The following is a 17,941-nucleotide window of genomic DNA, read 5'->3' as shown; positions in this document are numbered from 1 at the left end:
ACAACAGAAGTGATCACAATAATTATTTTTAGAAACATTATGGAGAAGATAATTACTGTGATAACTTTATGCACTAACTTATTAATCATAAAAGGGCATAAATGCACCCCAATAAAGTAACCAAATACTTAACAGACCAGTCGTGCTTCATTATTTCACTCATATTTATTGCTGATATGTATGATTACTGTGCTTTAAAACCCTGGTATGATTTGAAAATCCTGGAATTGCAATTGCCTACTTTAAGACATGCTAAAGATTCAACTCCAGTAAGGTTCACCTTTGGTATCATCCTAATCCCTTAGGTTCTTAGACTCAGGGCTAAGATTAGATTTATAAATGGAATATTAAAACATTTCCTTCACCATTCACAACTCATCTGGCTGCTGTGCTCAAAACATATCCCTTTAAATCCATATTGGCCCGAATATCAGTCAGTTGTGAAATACAGATGGGAGCTAACTCTTGAGTATTTCCCATATTACACATTTTTCCTATTCCTCAACCGTAACATTACAAAGTATGTCTATAAAAATACATTTTTTTTTGAAGACTATCACCATGCCAAAGACATACTCTCACTTCCTGTCCCCGGACTCTGCATTCTTCAGACCCCAGTACGCTCCTGAGCACAGCCGAAGTCAGGTGACACTGCCCCTCACGTCCTGCCTATCCTACTTCACACCCCGTGTCACCCTACCGGTAGACCACATGTTTTTATCTGTATTAACCCTCTTCATACTTTTTTCCTTTTTGTAAGCAGCAAAGTCATAAAATATCATGTAGGTCTTGGTGAGTCATGCATGTTTACAAGATAAAACCTAAGACCTGGATGTTAGCATCCATTCTGACACTCCAATTCTTTACTATGGGTAAAACTGCCAATTCTCAAGTCTCATTAAGAGTCATTACTTTTAAGTATACTATTTTCTCATTTCTAAGCACCAATCTTTTTTATGAATACCTTTATTCTAGTAGAATTTCACATGACAATTTCTTAACCTGTGAAATAAAATTTTGAAGGACAAACTCTATATTCGGACCAATATGGCAATTCTTTTCAAGGAATTGTAAAGTTGCTACTAAATCTTGTTTTCTAATCATACGTTATACACAAGTAGGCCATACAGGGAATAGATTAAAGAAACAATTAAGCAGAAGACATGATGGGTAAACCAAGTTAAGTTTATAACACAGAAATCAAAATTAGTGATTTTGCCACATTCAAAATTTTATAGAGAAAAAAAGTTCAGGTTCATGCTACTGAATTAGACAAAGAGATTATAATGCTTCTCAGCCTGTAATACCAGTCAATGTAGTTTCTGAAAAATTAATTGTATATTATATTTTTAAAATTTTATATTTAAAACATCATATAACAGGAAACTGCTAGGTAGCTATATGTATTTTAATAGCAAAAGTATATATAAATATTAATGTAATAAATAGATTTTGAGTTGGTTTTAGCAACATTGTCAATATATACTACATTAACTACACTAATTTAAAAGGACACTGTCAAAGTGATTTTCTGAAAACATTCACCTTATATATTTTAAATTTCTATTTGTTTCAAAAAACAATTTAACTGATAAAGGACAATAGCTCTAATGAGCGCACTGGTATTACTATTCCTCTGATACATAATCAAAGAAATTAGTTTTGAAACATACAATATTAACTTTCCTCTAAAAGAAGATGTCATGCTAAGCATTTAAAGTCAGGAATTATTTCTAACATAATGAAGCTGGCTCTTAAAGTTTCACTATATGCTAAATTACATGCAACATACAAAATAAAATGTACCTATGCTATCTAAGAAGCTAGACAGAATGGAACCACTAATCTGTTCACTTATTATGCATAAAATGCTAATTACAAACTTTCAATTGTAACAGCAATTCTAAAGTAACAGGTAATATAAATAATTATTTAATTACTGTATTACAATGGCTAAATTTCCTGGCCACCTAGTATCATAAGCTGGTATATTTAACAATGTTCAACATAATATAGGAAAGAGAAAAACTGTGTGCATATAATCATATTTTAGCTTTCATACACATACGCAATTATCACAGTGTGAAATAGCATTGAGTAGATTTGTTGTAAGAGTTGCTGTATGTATAATACTTGAGTAACTCTCACACAGCATCCAACAGATGATGACAGACTGTGAAGTGGTAGGCAGGGGTGGCAATTACTAACACTGACCGAATAATGGTCTAATAGATTTTTCCCAGATTGGATTTGGAACTGAGCGAATCACTGCTTGTAAGAAAGATAGGCAGGGCTGGAGATTTAGCACAATGGCACAAATGCTTGCCTCGCAAGTGCAAGGCCATGAGTTCGATCCCCAGTACCAAAAAAATAAATAAATAAATAAATAAAAGAAAGGTCGGCATAAAATTCAGTTTTTGGGAAAGAGGCATCTCTTAGGGACAAAATGTTCATGCCAACTATCTCCTAAAGGCAGAGGGAAAGTTTTAAAGGAGAAAGAGAGGAATATGAAGAAGTAAGTAGGGAGACCTACAAGTCTGCCAGGCCATCAGTAACACTTTATTTTTAAGTTACATGTGCTTTCCATTTTCCTTGGAATATTTAGGATTCTTTGGGTGGAGGGAATGTACCAATTGTGTTAAGGAATAAGGAATGAATCTTATAAGATGTATGAGCTTAACCTAAAGCTGCTAAACTCCAAGAGGAATTTAAAAAACCTAAGCAGAAAAATTAAAAGACTAAACTGACTCCAAGTTCACTAGATTGTCTCAGTTCTTGTGCCCATTCTTTAGAAAACTTTTAGTCAAGTGTGCCATTTCCTCATTGTATTTCATTAGAACAAAAACAGCATTCTGCATCTGAAGTTTATAGCTATTCTAAACCCTTCCTTCTACAAATACCAAGGCTAGACGTTCAGAATGCACTTTTTGAGACCTGCTAAGCTTGGCGGGGGGGGGGGGGGGGGGACTGGCATTATGTTAGTTTTGTCATTTTCTGTACTACAAAAGAATGTAATTTGATGTGGTGGGGGAAATGGATGAGGGACAGCTATTAAAAATTCTATGATGTTAACAGAAACAGGAAATCTTTTGTGAAAATGTTTAAAATTATTATTTAAGTGTTATATAACACTAAGATATTCCTTTAAATGAATACTTAGTGACAAAGTCTAAATTATTTAACCTAAGGTAAAGTATCTTGGTAGTTTCTTAGGAACTTATTTAGAATGTTTCATTATACATACAAATATATATGACAAAGAAACATAACAAACCACCAGCACCTACTGAGAATGAATCATCTGACAGGCACACAATTATTTGAAAAGCATCAAATATTTCAAATGCTAAAGTATTTACCTCCTTAAAATTATATAGAGAATAAGAACTACTAGCTAGGACATAATATACTGTTCTAAACACACTATTAAAATAAAAATTATAGTAATAAACCTTTAATGCTAGAAGGAAAAAGAAATACTACATTTGAATAAAGGATGTGCTGCTAGGAATGAGGTAAGCATTAATAATCTAAGAGGTCTGTAAGAGATTTTTTCTTATACAAAATTGAGCCCATAAACACTTTACTCCTGTCCTTTCTACACTATCTGCTATTACTGTATATCTTAATATTTAGAATACACAAATATCTCAAAGCCACTTAGCAGAGCAATACACTTATCTTAAAAACAAACTTACCTGATGAACCAAATCCACTGAGGGCTGAGCCTATAGCGGCACCCAAAGAGCTACCACTTCCAAAGCCAAGAGATGTACTTCCAGGTTGACCAGGTCCATGAGAAAATAAAGAACTGCTCTGGGAGTTACTAGTCAAAGAACCGCTCCCATAGAATGAATTAGACTGCAGATTAGTGCTTGGTGGTTGCTGCTGCTGCTGCTGCTGCTGGGGCGGCTGGGTGCCCATTGGTCGAAACAGACCATTTGTGCTGCTTGTAAGACTATTTGCAGTTCCTCCAGCTGCTGCTGCTGCTGCTGCTGCAAAATAAATTTCAGATACTTCTTCAAAGTAACCAGAGCAACATACTATATTTTTAAAATGCACCTCAAACAGTAGAATAATAGTTCTAAAGATCTTAGTTACACTTACCAGCTTGTGCTGCTGCTGAACTAATTAAAACAGGGGTGGGAGCCATTAACCGAACTGGAGCTCCGAGGCCAGTTCTTGCTCCGGGGCCAACCACTAAGGCACCAGTCTGATCATAATAGGCGGTTGGAGCTAATACTTGATAGCCTAGATAACAAAACAAATGCTGATTAATACAGAAACATGTATATCTATTTTCCTTTGTATTTGTGATATCAACCAAGAACAACAGCTATTTTATACTATTACTGTAAAACCCTCAAACTACTTTCTATATGAAAAGCAACATAATTGACAAGGTGTTACTAAATACATGTAGTAGTAACACAAAGTAGTTAAATATTTTTTCCCAAAATTTAAACAGATTACCTTCAACTGAAATGTCTTACTTACAGGCCACAAAACAAAATTACTTTTGTTAATATAAATACTACAGATTCCCAAAAGCTGATAATATAAAATATTGCCAGCTGGTAAGTGGTGAGACAATAGATAGACTGAGAAAATGAGATAGAACGCTATACAATGTTTAACGTCATTATACAATTTCAGTAAAGTTCTGAAGTAAACCAAATGTTTCATTACCAGTATTTCCTTAGATTTGCATTTGGAAGCATCTCTTTACAAACTCAAAATGTGATCTGAACAAATAAAATGGTAAGATATTTGTAAAGGCTCTCAAGCTAGAGTTTGAATAAAATTACACAGACATTAGTTTCATTGTAGACTTGAGCACAAGTCAGGTAACAATCTGCATTGTCCTTAACTACAGGAGAGTGAAATTTACCTCTGAGCAGCCTTTCTCAAGAGATCCCGCCTCTGAACTGAAGAACAAACAAAATGATTCAAGTGACAAATTTTGTTAATTTTCCCAAGGATGGTACATACTAAGTACTCTCTAGAGGCAGAAGAGAGAAGCTAACTATACACAAATAATGGTAGATACTACAGGGTAACGAGGTTAATGTTCTTCTGGAACTCGGGTTGAGAAAGGCTGCCTGCCTTGTACAGTGACAAGAACTTTATTTAGCACTCTTAACTATCTATGAAAATGCACTTACAATATTTTAAAAAGGATTTACATACATAAATTGCAGTATCAATTTTTGTGTTTTACTCTATCAAAACTACACAAAAACAAAAGTCAAAGTAAAATTACAGATACAAAGCAGCACGAAAATGCTTGCTTTTTTTTTTTTTAACACAGTAGACTAAATTCAGCTCAAATACAATGACAATGCCGGGATAAACCCTGTGCACCACTAACATTTTGACATACATTTTAAGTAAATACAGCAATTCCAGGTATTAGCATATTGTGAATAAAACACCAACAACTATAGGTACTACTCAACAGTTTTAGCTGGTACAGATAGCCTAGCCCTAAATCCAAGATACATAATATAGTCTTGCTTAAAAGCATTATTGTCTAACATCTGAATGAATTAAAATATAAAAGTTAACCCACGCAGACATTTCATTGCTCAAAAATCAAACAGCCTGAAATGCTATTTAACCAAATAGCAGACATAAATTCTGAGAGACATTTGCCTGCAGTCAGCTTCTCCAAGACACATTTATTTTACCTTTGAAATTTCTCTCAAAGCATCCCATTCTTCTGAGCACCAAGGCCCTGTCTGTCTACAACTACGTGGTCTGCCGACAGGTTTTTTTCCTCATTTCTATAATCTATTCTCCAGAGTGATCTTTTCACTTCCAATCTAACACCACACCCCACTCAAAACCTTCTAAAGGGTTTAAAGGGAAAAGCAAAACTCCAAATATGGCCCACAAACACAATCTGTTGGTCCCTGGTCATCTTTCTAGTTTCACGTGGCACTCCTATACCATTTAAATTCTGAGAATAAAGAGGGTTCAAACTCCTGAAAGATGTCATGTTTCCTCTTATCACACAATGTTTTATTCTCCTCTCCTATCTCCAACTTAGCTTAATTCATTCATTGTTTATGAGTTCAACCATCTGATAAATATTTATTAAGTAGCACTAGATAAGCCGGCATTATTCTATGCATTGGGATACAGTGAGGAATTTTTTTTTAAAAAAAGCATCTTCATCCTAAGGAGATAACAAAAATAAATAAAAGTATGCCAGATTGTTTCAAGCACTGAAGGGAAATAAAATGTAAACAAGGAGAATCAGTAAGTAGTATTGGATGATGACAGAAGTGTTGCTGGGGGTCAAGAATCACCTCTGTAATTAAATGAGACAAAAATCCAAAGGAAATGAACAAGCCAAGCTCACGTATATAGAAACAGCTCTCCAAATGGAGGGAACAGAAAATAAGCCCATATGGTGACAACAGAGTGAGAATAATCAAAACGGGTAAAGAGGGACTAGACCATTGTATGTCACTGTAAGGAGACTATGTAGGGGTGTGACAAGAAAAGAGCTAAGGACTAGTCCTATTTTGGCCCACGTTTATAAGGGACTACTATGCATTTATTCAGTTCATACTTTCCTATCTATTAACATAAGTTACAATACTTCCCCACAGCTAGGAATTGTGGCATTTTACGGGTAATGGTTATTTATGTCTTTTCTTTTTTTGCAATGCTAAGGATCAAATCGAGGGCCCTGGCATACTTAGCAAGTGCCCCACTTTCACTGATAAGCCTCTCACAGGTGCTTACAACACTGTTTGCCTCTTCAAAGAAAAAAACCTGAGACAGTTCATGCTTTTGTGTAGTTCATTTTATTCACATCACTTCCTACTGTTAGTATTTGCTCCTTTGTACATTCTCTGGGTTTGCTCTATTTTAAGTTTCCAGAGAGATGGTTAGTTAGCTCATTAAGTTTTAGGGTTGTTTGTTTTCTAATGTATGCATTTAAGCTATAATTTCTACCATCCTATCTTTTTATTAATGAGAAAGTCTGTAGTGGCTAAGTTTGAGTTAAGGGTTGGGAAAGAAAAGAGATGAAATTAGAAAGAATAATATAGCAAGAAGGATTTAAAAGGCATGATCCCATGCTTGTGAACTGTACCGTCTACTAATGGAGATATACCATTTTCTTAATTCTAAGATGTCACTTTAAGACATAACTGATTTACTAATTTCTTAGTAACAAAACTTCAAGATATGTTAACAAAACTACTTTAAACATGTTTAAAAAAATATTGCAGAACTGGAGAAATAAAGCACAAATAGTTAAGTAAAATGTAAGGCAAAGAGAAGCACTAAAAAGAGGTATAAGCAATGTATTATAGGAAGGCACAAGAGCAATTTTTAAGACGTGAGCACTGGGAAAGTGGAGACCACATTAAAGGATGCAAAGTTAAATAAAAAAAATGGTTAGAAAGCTGGATTACCCGTTCCTGTGAGCTAGCCTGCTTCTGGGCTAGGAGATAAGAGGTACCTCTACCCCAAGAAATGGGCTGATTCAAAGAAACACAGGCTGAAAGGACAGCCACTGAAGTAAAATACAACTTAATGCCTGTATTGTTTAACTGACTTTGCAAGCCAAAGGCCGAGAGTATGAGCATCTATTTAGACGATAATAATGTGTAATACAGCAATTAGGGGGGATTTCCTTCTGAAGGTGGCAGCTTGTTTTAAAGTCCTATATGATTTCCATTGTTTTGTTTTTTTCTGTTTTGTTTGATTTTATTATATCTGATGGCATGCGCAGCTATTTTGAAGATAGTAAGATATATTATGGTAGCCACTGTTGATCTCTGATTATTTTGAAGGCCTGTACTGCTTTCATTGCTTTGTTTTGATTCGTTTTATTCTGTTCTGTTTTAATTTTATTAGGTCTGATGGTATGGGCAGTCATTCTGAAGATAACAAGAGCAGGCATTCTGGTAGCCATTGCTGATTTCCTATTACCTTGTGTTGAAGTCCTGTATCACTTTCACAGTTTTGACTGGCTTTATTCTGTTTGGTTTGGTTTGGTTTTATTCTCTTTAAAATTAAAAAAAAAAAAGGAAAAAGACCAAACAAAAAAATACACCCCCAATTTGTTTAAAATTTATAAAAGGACATTTTAAACTTAGAAACAAATAAAAATAAAAACTCCTGAAAACAAGAACATGAGCTAGGGCTTGAGGAATAAAGTACATAATGTGCTTGGGGACACCAGTAGGTAGTGTTAGGTTACAGCATAGGATTCAGAGGGATGTGACAGATTATATTAAAAAGGTAGTTTGGGACTAGATCATGAAAAATGTTAGGAAACACAATGACTTAAATTGACATGTATTTGTGAAAAGGAAATGAAAAGAATGACAGAAGAGATAAACAGAAGTGAGTGAGAAGAAAAGGGAGAAACTGAAAAAGTCCAGCAAAGATCAAAAGAAAACAACAAACATGAGACAGAGCGATGGACAAACAAACAGCAGTCCCTGAGCAGCAGCACAGCACCTGCCTGAGCAGGTGCAAGACCCTAGGGGATGTGGGAGAAACATTTTTGACCACAAGTACAGAAGAAAAACCAAGAGTTGGAAATAACTTTAAGGTCAAAGGCAAGTTTCTAGTTCTGAGTCAAGGTAGAGTTAATAAGTGAAGTGCAGTGAATGGTAAGATCAGCAAATATGGAAGAAACAAATTCATTTTCTGATGTCTTCAGTTTGCGGAGTGGCTGGAGTATACACACAGTGAACTTCTGGTACAATCGAAGAAATGTGTTAAATGTTAAGAAAAGACTCAAAATGTAGATGCAAATTCATAAAGATGACAGTTAAAATGAATGGACAGAATCTCTTTAGGAGAAAGAAATGTAAAATCTTTATTTTCCTAAAGTGAAATCGAAGTTCAGAAGCAAGTAACTAAAGGGGCTACATGGTGTGGTCTAAAGGGTAAGTAATACATTTTGCTTTAGGACCTGCTCTAAAAGCCTTACCTATTTTTATTATCACTCCAAAATACAATCTTTTTATTGTCTTTTTTTTCTCCTTTTTGAGACAGGCAATACTCCTGCCTCAGCCTGCCCAGTACTAAGATCACACAGGTGTGTGCCAGCACACCTGGCAACACAATCATTTTCAACAAATATAAAGTATTGTCTTTTAAAATTATCAACATTGAGTTCATTGTTGCACACACACAAAAAAGGCAACAGTTTTCTTAGAATGGAAAGAAGAGAAAACTGAATACAAAAATAAATCCACAGACCAATATTTTTGATGTTTTTAGTAGCTCAGTGTGGTGGCACAGGCCTATAATCCCAGCATTTGGGAGACTGAGGCAGGAGGACTGCTGTGAGTTCAAAGTCAGCCTAGTTACAAAGTGAGTTCAAGACAAGACTGAACTATATAGTGAAACCCTGTCTCAAAAATCCAAACAAACAAACAAACAAACCACACACAAAAAAATATTGTATTACAGTGATACATTAGCACCTGCATTTATACAGGGGCACAATTCACAACAGCTAAATCTTAGAAGCAGCCTGTACGTCCACTGACATGAATGCAGAAAATGTGGTATTTATGTATAGTGGAGTGCTAGTCTTCCATAAAGGATAAACGAGTCATTTGTAGAACAAGATGTATAGTCGACTAGAAAAGATGATAAACTAGTCTCTCCAGATTCCAGAGAGAAGAGAATGAATGCAACTGATATAGAATAGAGATCTTTAAAATAACAGGGAAGTATTTATTGTAATTAACACATAAAAGAAACCTTAGTCACATAAGAGATCTTTCCCAAAACACTTGAACGCATTTCTTAATCTAAACAGAAAATATATTATAATTAAATGGAAAAGAATTCATTTCATTAACAAGCAACCCAGATAATTGCAATAGAAGTAACCACTCATGTATCACAAGTAAAAATACCATACTTAGAAAAGCGATTTTCAGAAGTATAAAGGATGGAAAGTGTTTTTTATCTGTCAATATTCAACCATGATATTTAAGTGTAACTTTTAAAGTACAATGAACTTGGCAAGGTGGTCAAAGCCTGTAATTCCAGCTCCTGGAGAGCCTGAGGCAAGGGCAATCACAAGTTCAAGGCAGCCTGGACAATACAGACCAGGTCTTAAAATTTAAAAAAGGACTGGAAACGTAGCTCAACGGTACAGTGCTTACCAGAGAGCACTGATTAGGACCTAGGCACTGCAAAAACAAAACCCCCGCACACACACTGGGACTGGAGTACGGCCTCAGTGGCAGTACTGGGCGCCCTGGGCCAATGTGGTCACGATGGGACTGACTGGGGTCGGCAATACTTTGTATGACTCATTGCTGGGTGGCTGGAACTGTTAGTGGTACATGCAAGACCCCTAACGGGTGGTTTTTTTTTTATTAATCTTATTAGTAAGAAAGACTGGTGATTAGATCACAAGTAGTACAAGCTGCTTAATGGGACGTCAGGCATGTACTCACCAGTGGTTCAAGCTGGTGAGAATGTGTTACTCCCCATGAAGGGGGCACGAGCACGTGCATGTGCATGTGCACAAGCACTGGGGGAGGGGGAGGGGGAAGAAAGGGAGGCAAAGTAAAGGAGGAAGGCTAGAAGGAAGACCTCGCCCACTTCAAAACAATAATGGGTCCAATCCCTAGTACCAAAATGGTAACAGATAAGCAACAAACCTTTAAAAAAAAGTGCTGGCTTTCTGGTTTAAGAAAAATACTTCCCTTTCTCCGTTACTATTACAGATTTACATCTGGTTTCACAAAAAAAGTGTATCTTGTCCTTTTCTACAATGGCACTGAATAGAAATGTTACACTGTAATTTTCTATACATTAGGCATTATAGGCATAGAATAACTATTACTGCTATTAAGAACATATTAGTTGCAATTTCAATAGTAACTATTTTATGAGGAAGGTATAGCAAATAGGAGTTGCCTGGCAAACAAACCCTAACCAACTGGTCTTACTTCCTAAAGCATAACGCTGAAAATTTTAGGGTAAACTCGGCTAAAAGATGCTGTGGTTCTAGTCATAACCAGTAAGAAAAAACTGGCTACATTAAGAATTCACATTCACTCACCTTTTAAGTCTACACTGATTTCACGTCTAAGTTCTAAATAATTATAAAACAGGCAAGACTTTAAAAACACTTCTTGATTTATTTTATTAGTGTGAGAATGTACCATCTAACATTGTAAATCCATTCAAATTTCTACAAATCCTCAGGCCCCCAACAACGAAACCACCCCTGCATAAACCAATTACATACCTGGCATGCCTGTAGCAAGACCCTGCCCAAATGCCAAAGTAGGATTTGCAGCTGCAGCTGCTGCAAGTGATTCTGCTTGTTGTCCCTGTTGACCCTGGTTAGGAGTAAGAGGACGCTGACCAGTTCCAGCACGAAGAACCTACGAAGGACAGGTGTCTTTTTCTTAAAAGCAGTATTATAAATGTAACAAGTTTTTCTTGAACAACTATATAGATATTACAAGACTTAGGGCATTTTTTGAACATGTAACCTTCTACATGCAACAAAATATGTATTTAGTAAGCAAAATTACAAAATAATTTGTTCTTTACAACTAGAACACCTCGATTCTTGACATCAAAGTAAATACATGTACAACAACTCTTAAAGCAACATCAAATTTCAAGAAGGTCTCTGGATAAAAATCTTAGATGAAAACAAAAAATTAGATTTTATTAAAATTATTTTCCAAAGCAAAAAATAATTTTTTTTAATACCCCCCCCCCCCTTTTATCGGTACCGGGGATCCAACTCACAACTGCCTGCTTGCAAGGCAGGCACTTATGCCGCTGAGCTAAATCCCCAGCCCCTGAAAATAATTTTTTTATGAAATTGCAATACAGAACAAAATCTTCAAATATAACCAAGTGTTCAGAATTCAGAACTTTAAATAGTAAAAGTTGCTTTCAGTATAAAATCTTAGTGTAAAAAAAGGTAACATCGAAACAAAATGAGAAGCTCTTAAATCTGATCAACTTGTACCACTTAGAAGTATCAATTACTGTAGTAATGATAACAAGCAAGATGAATTTAATCGTGAATTTTACAAATGCTCAAGCAATTCAGGACCCAACCTAAGTGAGCATCAAATACAGGTATGTATTGCTAAGGTAACATGATATTTTTATGTTTGGTCACAGAAGATACAGGTTAAAAAATAATGTATGTATTAACTGATGTTGAGCTATGATGTCAAAGGACAATTTCCACACAGCCTCAAACATAGTTTTAAAACATATTAAAAGAAATTCAGAATAAAATTTAACTGCTAAGTGAGCAATACACATCATGATGATGCTTCTTTGGTGTAAAATACGATCAGTAAGACAGTCACATTTCTGATATTTATCAAAAGTGTGTTTGATCCTTTTTTGTTGCTGTTTTTTTCCTAATAGTATTTAAACAAGATGGCTCTGTGAAAGGCTAAAAACTGTAAAAATCTCACACTAAATACTTTCTTTTTTAAGAAATTGAAGACAAAGTTTAGTAAAAATATTTTATCTTGCTAAAAAAATGTAACAAACTTTTAACAATTTGTTAAAACAAATGGTTTTAACAATCTTTTAATGATCAGAAACATTAATATTTAAACTTTCACTTTACATACCTGAAGAAAAAAGAAGGGGCATTTACTTGGGCAGGAACATTATTAGGACACTTTTAAGAAGTGATAAAAATAAATTTAAATGTTGTAATAACTTTTCAAGACAAAAATGGGACACAATCAGATCTTTTAAATTCATATAATAGTGGTCAGGAAAAAAAGTAATGTGGGATCTAGCTCAGAGGCATAGTGCCTGCCTGGCAAGCATGAGGTGGTGAATTTGATCCCCGGTACCAAAAAAGGAGTAATGGATAGTTTTGTACCAACTACATGCCTAGCAAGGTGTTACACAGGGAGCACAAGACTGAAAAGATCTTAAGCCCCAGGAGCTCATGGAATTTGAGTCCTCCAGTATTAGCCAACAAAGGAAGGCCTACCTGCTGCTGTCCAGGCTGAGCTTGGGACGCTGCTTGCTGACTGGCTGTGTTGTTTGCTGCAGCAGCAGCTTGTTGCTGAAATAAATTGGCTGGATACACCCCCCACGGAACACCGTAATACTGTGGCGGAACCACGGCTGGACCTAAACCCCACACATTTCACCAAAAAAAAAAAAAAAGTCACTAGATTTTATACAGAAGGCTGGCTACCAAGCATTAGATTATAAATAGAAACAAGGAATAAAATTCAGAGCAGAAGCTAATCCTATAATCATTTGCTTAACTTGCTATATACCCTTTCTGCCTTTTCTGATTCTGTTAAGAAGTATTCAGGGACAGATCACTAAAAAAGAAAGTATAATAAGTAGCGGTCTTAACGGAGAGATGTGAAGCAAAACCTAAGGTTACCAATGAAATGGTTTAACCACCTATTCAACATGTCCTGACATGTATCAATTCATGGTTCTTACAGAGAACAAGAAAATATATTTAGGAACATAAGACACCATAAAAATATAAGATTTCTTAAGGTCAATTCACTTCTAAGTTTTAAAAAGTAATATTTTATGACTACTGAAAAAAATACAATTATTTTCTCCTTTAGCTTTAAAAATACTCCTCATATTTTAAACAGAATTTGTAAAAATTCTCACAAAGCAATAAAATTATATGAAAACAAACAAAATGTCAATGTTTACATGGGTAGGAAACTGAGACTAGTGAGCTTAAATGAAGAACCAAATAAAATAAATGCAAGAAAAACAGAAGCCAGAAAGCAAACCAGGAAACAACAGAAGCAGTTGTTTCTGCTCTACTTCACTTGATGCTTGGAAAATAAAGAGAATTATGCACAATAAACACCACTACTGAAGTATGCATTTTATTCATACTTCAGTACTCCTAATCATACATGATTTAGGACACTTGTTCTAAAACCCTAAAGTGTCCTAAATCATTATCCTAAAGTGTCCTAAAATCATTATCAACACTCGCATTTTAGGACATTTAATTAGTGTATTTTAGAGAGTGAAATTCTTGGTTTCACTTTGTTTTCAAAGAAAATAAACCCCAGTATAACTGAGTCGCTAAAATGAAAAGCTTTATGCCTATAAAGGCAAAGTATTTTTGAAGATAGTAGGGTAAGCACAACCTACGGTGAAAAGTTTTAAAATGATGCAAAGACTTTATGAAGAAATGGCTCGTTGTAAAAACACAACAAAATAAAAAACAAAAAAACAAGACCCTGACATCGTAGGACCTTCACCATCCAACATAGCCAGAAGACACTTGTGGCTACTGAAGCTTTTAACTTAAAGAGAGATGGCTCAAACTGAGACATGCTGTTAAGACTGTAATTTATACAGGGTTTTGAAAGATTTGGCATGAGGAAACAACTTAAGAACTATTAATACTTTTAAAATATTGATTACATACTGAAATGATATCTGAGATATGTTGGGCTAAATCAAATATATTACTCAAACTAATCTTGTCTGTTCTTTACTTTTATGTTGTGGCTACTAAACATTTTAAACTACCTTTTTGGATTCAAACTGCATTTCTGGTGGGCAGTCCTGCTGCTAGAAGTTTGGGTTAAAATATCTCTTAACGCTGCTTCTTCCCATCTCAGAGGTAAATGGTTCTCTATGCATAACAGGTCAGCATTTTATATACTTAATGTCCAATTACATGGCACCAAAAAGCTCAGTGTGCCTGATGACAAGTAACTCTTCCTTATAGATCTCATTTTTATTTCAGATTTTTAGTAGTGGTCTGGGGTTTGACAATTTTCTCTTAAGTTCTTTCCAACTCCATCCTACATTTCTGTCCCCTAGTTTGTTTGCATATTTTAACAGCGCTCAAGAAACTTATCTATGCATTCTCTCAAGATTGCTGAAGATCTTTACATAAGATCATTCATTCCATCTACCTCCAGTTCATTTTTAGAAAAGTAACTTTACATCATCTCTGTGACTACTGGGATTGGTCATTAAAAAGGAGATGCATGGGCAATAACGTTAAGATTTCTAAGCTACAAAACAGAGAAGCAAACCAACTATGTATATGGATGAAGTTGTTGTTAATGCTTAGGCTTTCCCGTGTAGCATTACAGTTGAAAAATAAATTCCCTGGAAACTTCAGCTGATTGTGGATGTGTCAGTTTTCCATAGGCATTTCAAATTCCCAGACAGAAGCACAGCTTACACCAAAATTAAAACTAAATCCACAAGTAGTAAAGATGAACACTAGTTACCTGCCAATGTTGCTGCTGCAGCCAAACCTGCTGCAGTGTATGGATCAGTCCCTGGAGGAGCAGCGCTAATAATATATGGATTTGGCACAAATGCAGCTGGAGCAAGGCCTGCTGAGAATACACCAGCTATATTTAAAAGGGGAAAAACAGTGCATAAAAATGTCATTTTATTTTCTTTATATAGAAACATTTCTACTCTGAATCTCAGGTGGAACACAGCATTATAATGTGCTGTTTTCCTAGGTGACCCCAAGATGTAACATTACTTGATTCTAAAGCTTTTCATTGAAGAAACAGGAGCATGACCTGTTGTCTTACATAATTTTTGTGAGAATAAAGTACGATATGATTGTACTGTATCAGCATACAAGAGGTACATCCTAGGTGCCTGGAGCTAGAACTACTACCTAGCCTCCCCTGAGTCTTTATTCAGCCACACTATAAAACAGACGTCCCACACTGCCTCCCACAAAAATCTCCATGGAGGGAGAAAAAGCAGTAAACTAGGAATTAAACTTTACTAAGTAAGCAGTGTGGACACAGACAGTAGGGGTATCTAGTAAATTTTGGAAGGGGTCGCTAGGATGAATGAGGCGTAGAATACAATGAAATGAAACTGGAGCTATAACTAGACTGAAGACTCAAAGATTTGCTGGTTAATTAACTAGTTTGGACTTTGCCCTCCAGGCAGTAAGGAAACAAGAAAGTTTAGAGAACAATGACTTTAAAGCCACTCTTTCTGAGTCTAACATATGACCGCACAGATCAAGCAAAGGTTAAGAAAGATTTTTAAATATATATACATTTCCCTTGTTCTTACTAATAGGGAAGAAAACTCCTGAGACTATTGAGGACTCACTGTGTAGACTTTTAACTATAATTACTGAAAAAAAATTACACTGAAAGTGTGTTGTCACTCTACAGAGTAACTTGAGACAAGTGGAAAATAAGAGAAAAATAACAAAGTATTTAAAATTAAAGGGGATCAAAAAGGTTCAAGTTTAAAAGATGGAGAATATAAAATTAGATGAACTTGACCTTTCGTTATTTTTTTTGAGACAGGGTCCTAACTATTCAACCAGGTTGGTCTCAAACTCAAAGCAATTTCCTGCTTCAGCTTCCTAAATGCTGGGATTTTAAGTGTGTGTGTCACCACATCCCACTTAGAGTAATATTTTTTTTTTTTTTTTTTTTTTTTTTTTTTTTTGGGTACTGGGAATCAAACTCACAACCATGTGCTTGCAAGGCAGGTGCTTATGCCACTGAGCTAAATCCCCGGCCCACTTAATTTTTCAGAAAGTATTCAAAAGGAACATAGTATCTTAAAGGCAAGGCCTTAAAAATCAAGATTCTACATTTACATTAATTTTGAATTGTATTAGCTTTCTGGCTATGATTCATAGTATGAACCTATTTTGTATCAACTTAGGGTCACACACACACACACACACAGAACATTAAGTCACAACCAAGTCTCGCAAGGAGAGAAATTACCACTAGGAAGTTTCAACGTAAGCTATATTGTATTGCACTCAGTTTATATCTTCATTACTTTCTATAATCTATTCAATCTTTAAAACGTAAGCCACAACCAAAGCACTAATTTTATGCCCAAGAAGGACATTCATTTTTTAAAAGTATACTTTTTATACAGGAATTAAGGGGCCAAGGGTATGCTTAGTGACACAGTGCCTGCCTGGTTAAGCATAAGGTCCTGAGTTCAATTCCCCGTACCAAAGCAAACCAAAAAATACACAAACACCCAAAGAATGACAAAAGAATTAAGAACTAAACTGTAGGTTCACTAAAATTCTTACATTTATGCTTAACATCATTTGTTCACAGTCACATTTGTAACTGTGTCTAAATCAAAGGTTTCAAGATTTCCTTCTGGTTCAGCTATCATGAATTTCTCACATGAACATAAAATTATGCCTAAAAGCCAGGACATGCTTTTTTTTTTTTTTTTGAGATAGGGTCTCATTATGTACCCCAGGCTGGTCTCAAACTTATGCCCAGCTAGAGCATGTTTTTAAAATGTATTTTATACTTTTTAGGTGCATATATATCTATGTATTTTTTTTCTTTTGGTATCGGAAATCAAACTCAGGACCTTACACTTGCCAGGCGACCCTCATCTACTATTGCCCCTTAGAAGACAGCACTGCCTTTTAGAAGAAGGCGCAGGGTTGGGGTCTGGGTCCCTCCTTTGTACATTGAACCTTCATGGCAAACTTTCAGTCCTGCTCCCTAATTTCAGGGACTACAGAAGCAGCACTCCTGGCCACTTCCCTGGCTTGCTCTGGGAGGCTCCAACCTACGCTACAGGACAGCTCTGCTGAAAATCCGCTTTGGTGTTCCTGTTTTAAAAAACCAAACAAACAAAACCCTAGCGGTTTCTTTTTAACAACTTCATGATAGGTATTTTATTGCACAAAACATGTATCTCAACCCACTACTGAAATACAATTAGACAATGCGTAATCTTTGGGTACAAAAATATGTTTTTTAAAAGCCTACAATTTGCTTGGGGATTCTATGCTCACAGTGGCATGACTGAAACTCCAATTCTACTAGTCTGTTTTTTCTTCTTCTGGCTCTTTACAGGCTTTTATTGCCAATCACAGTTACAGGTTTTCCCTGAACTCCAGCCATTTATATAACTCAGCTTTCTTTTCTTTGAGCTTGCAAGT

At 35.5% G+C, this 17,941-nt stretch overlaps 1 protein-coding gene across 15 annotated transcripts in view; it reads right to left on the bottom strand.

Annotated features, from left to right (window-relative positions):
* Positions 1-17,941, bottom strand: part of Pum2 (pumilio RNA binding family member 2) — an 80,288-nt gene that overhangs the window by 24,807 nt on the left and 37,540 nt on the right. For 8 of the 15 annotated variants that reach the window (XM_063232132.1, XM_063232129.1, XM_063232134.1 and 5 more), the window contains 5 exons: positions 15,249-15,374; positions 12,995-13,137; positions 11,255-11,393; positions 4,108-4,251; positions 3,699-4,016 (listed from right to left, as the gene is read on the bottom strand). In XM_063232132.1, the coding sequence (XP_063088202.1) occupies positions 3,699-4,016; positions 4,108-4,251; positions 11,255-11,393; positions 12,995-13,137; positions 15,249-15,374 (870 nt within the window). The remainder of the gene's footprint in view (positions 1-3,698; positions 4,017-4,107; positions 4,252-11,254; positions 11,394-12,994; positions 13,138-15,248; positions 15,375-17,941) is intronic. The other 7 variants (XM_063232136.1, XM_063232138.1, XM_063232150.1 and 4 more) reach the window with 2 other exon arrangements.

The sequence above is a fragment of the Cavia porcellus genome, unplaced genomic scaffold, assembly GCF_034190915.1.
Source record: "Cavia porcellus strain 051 isolate PalLab524CR breed Dunkin Hartley unplaced genomic scaffold, mCavPor4.1 scaffold_1, whole genome shotgun sequence".
Lineage (NCBI taxonomy): Eukaryota > Metazoa > Chordata > Mammalia > Rodentia > Caviidae > Cavia > Cavia porcellus.
The sequence above is the reverse complement of the archived record's forward strand: the minus strand, read 5'-3'. Positions and strand labels throughout refer to the sequence as shown.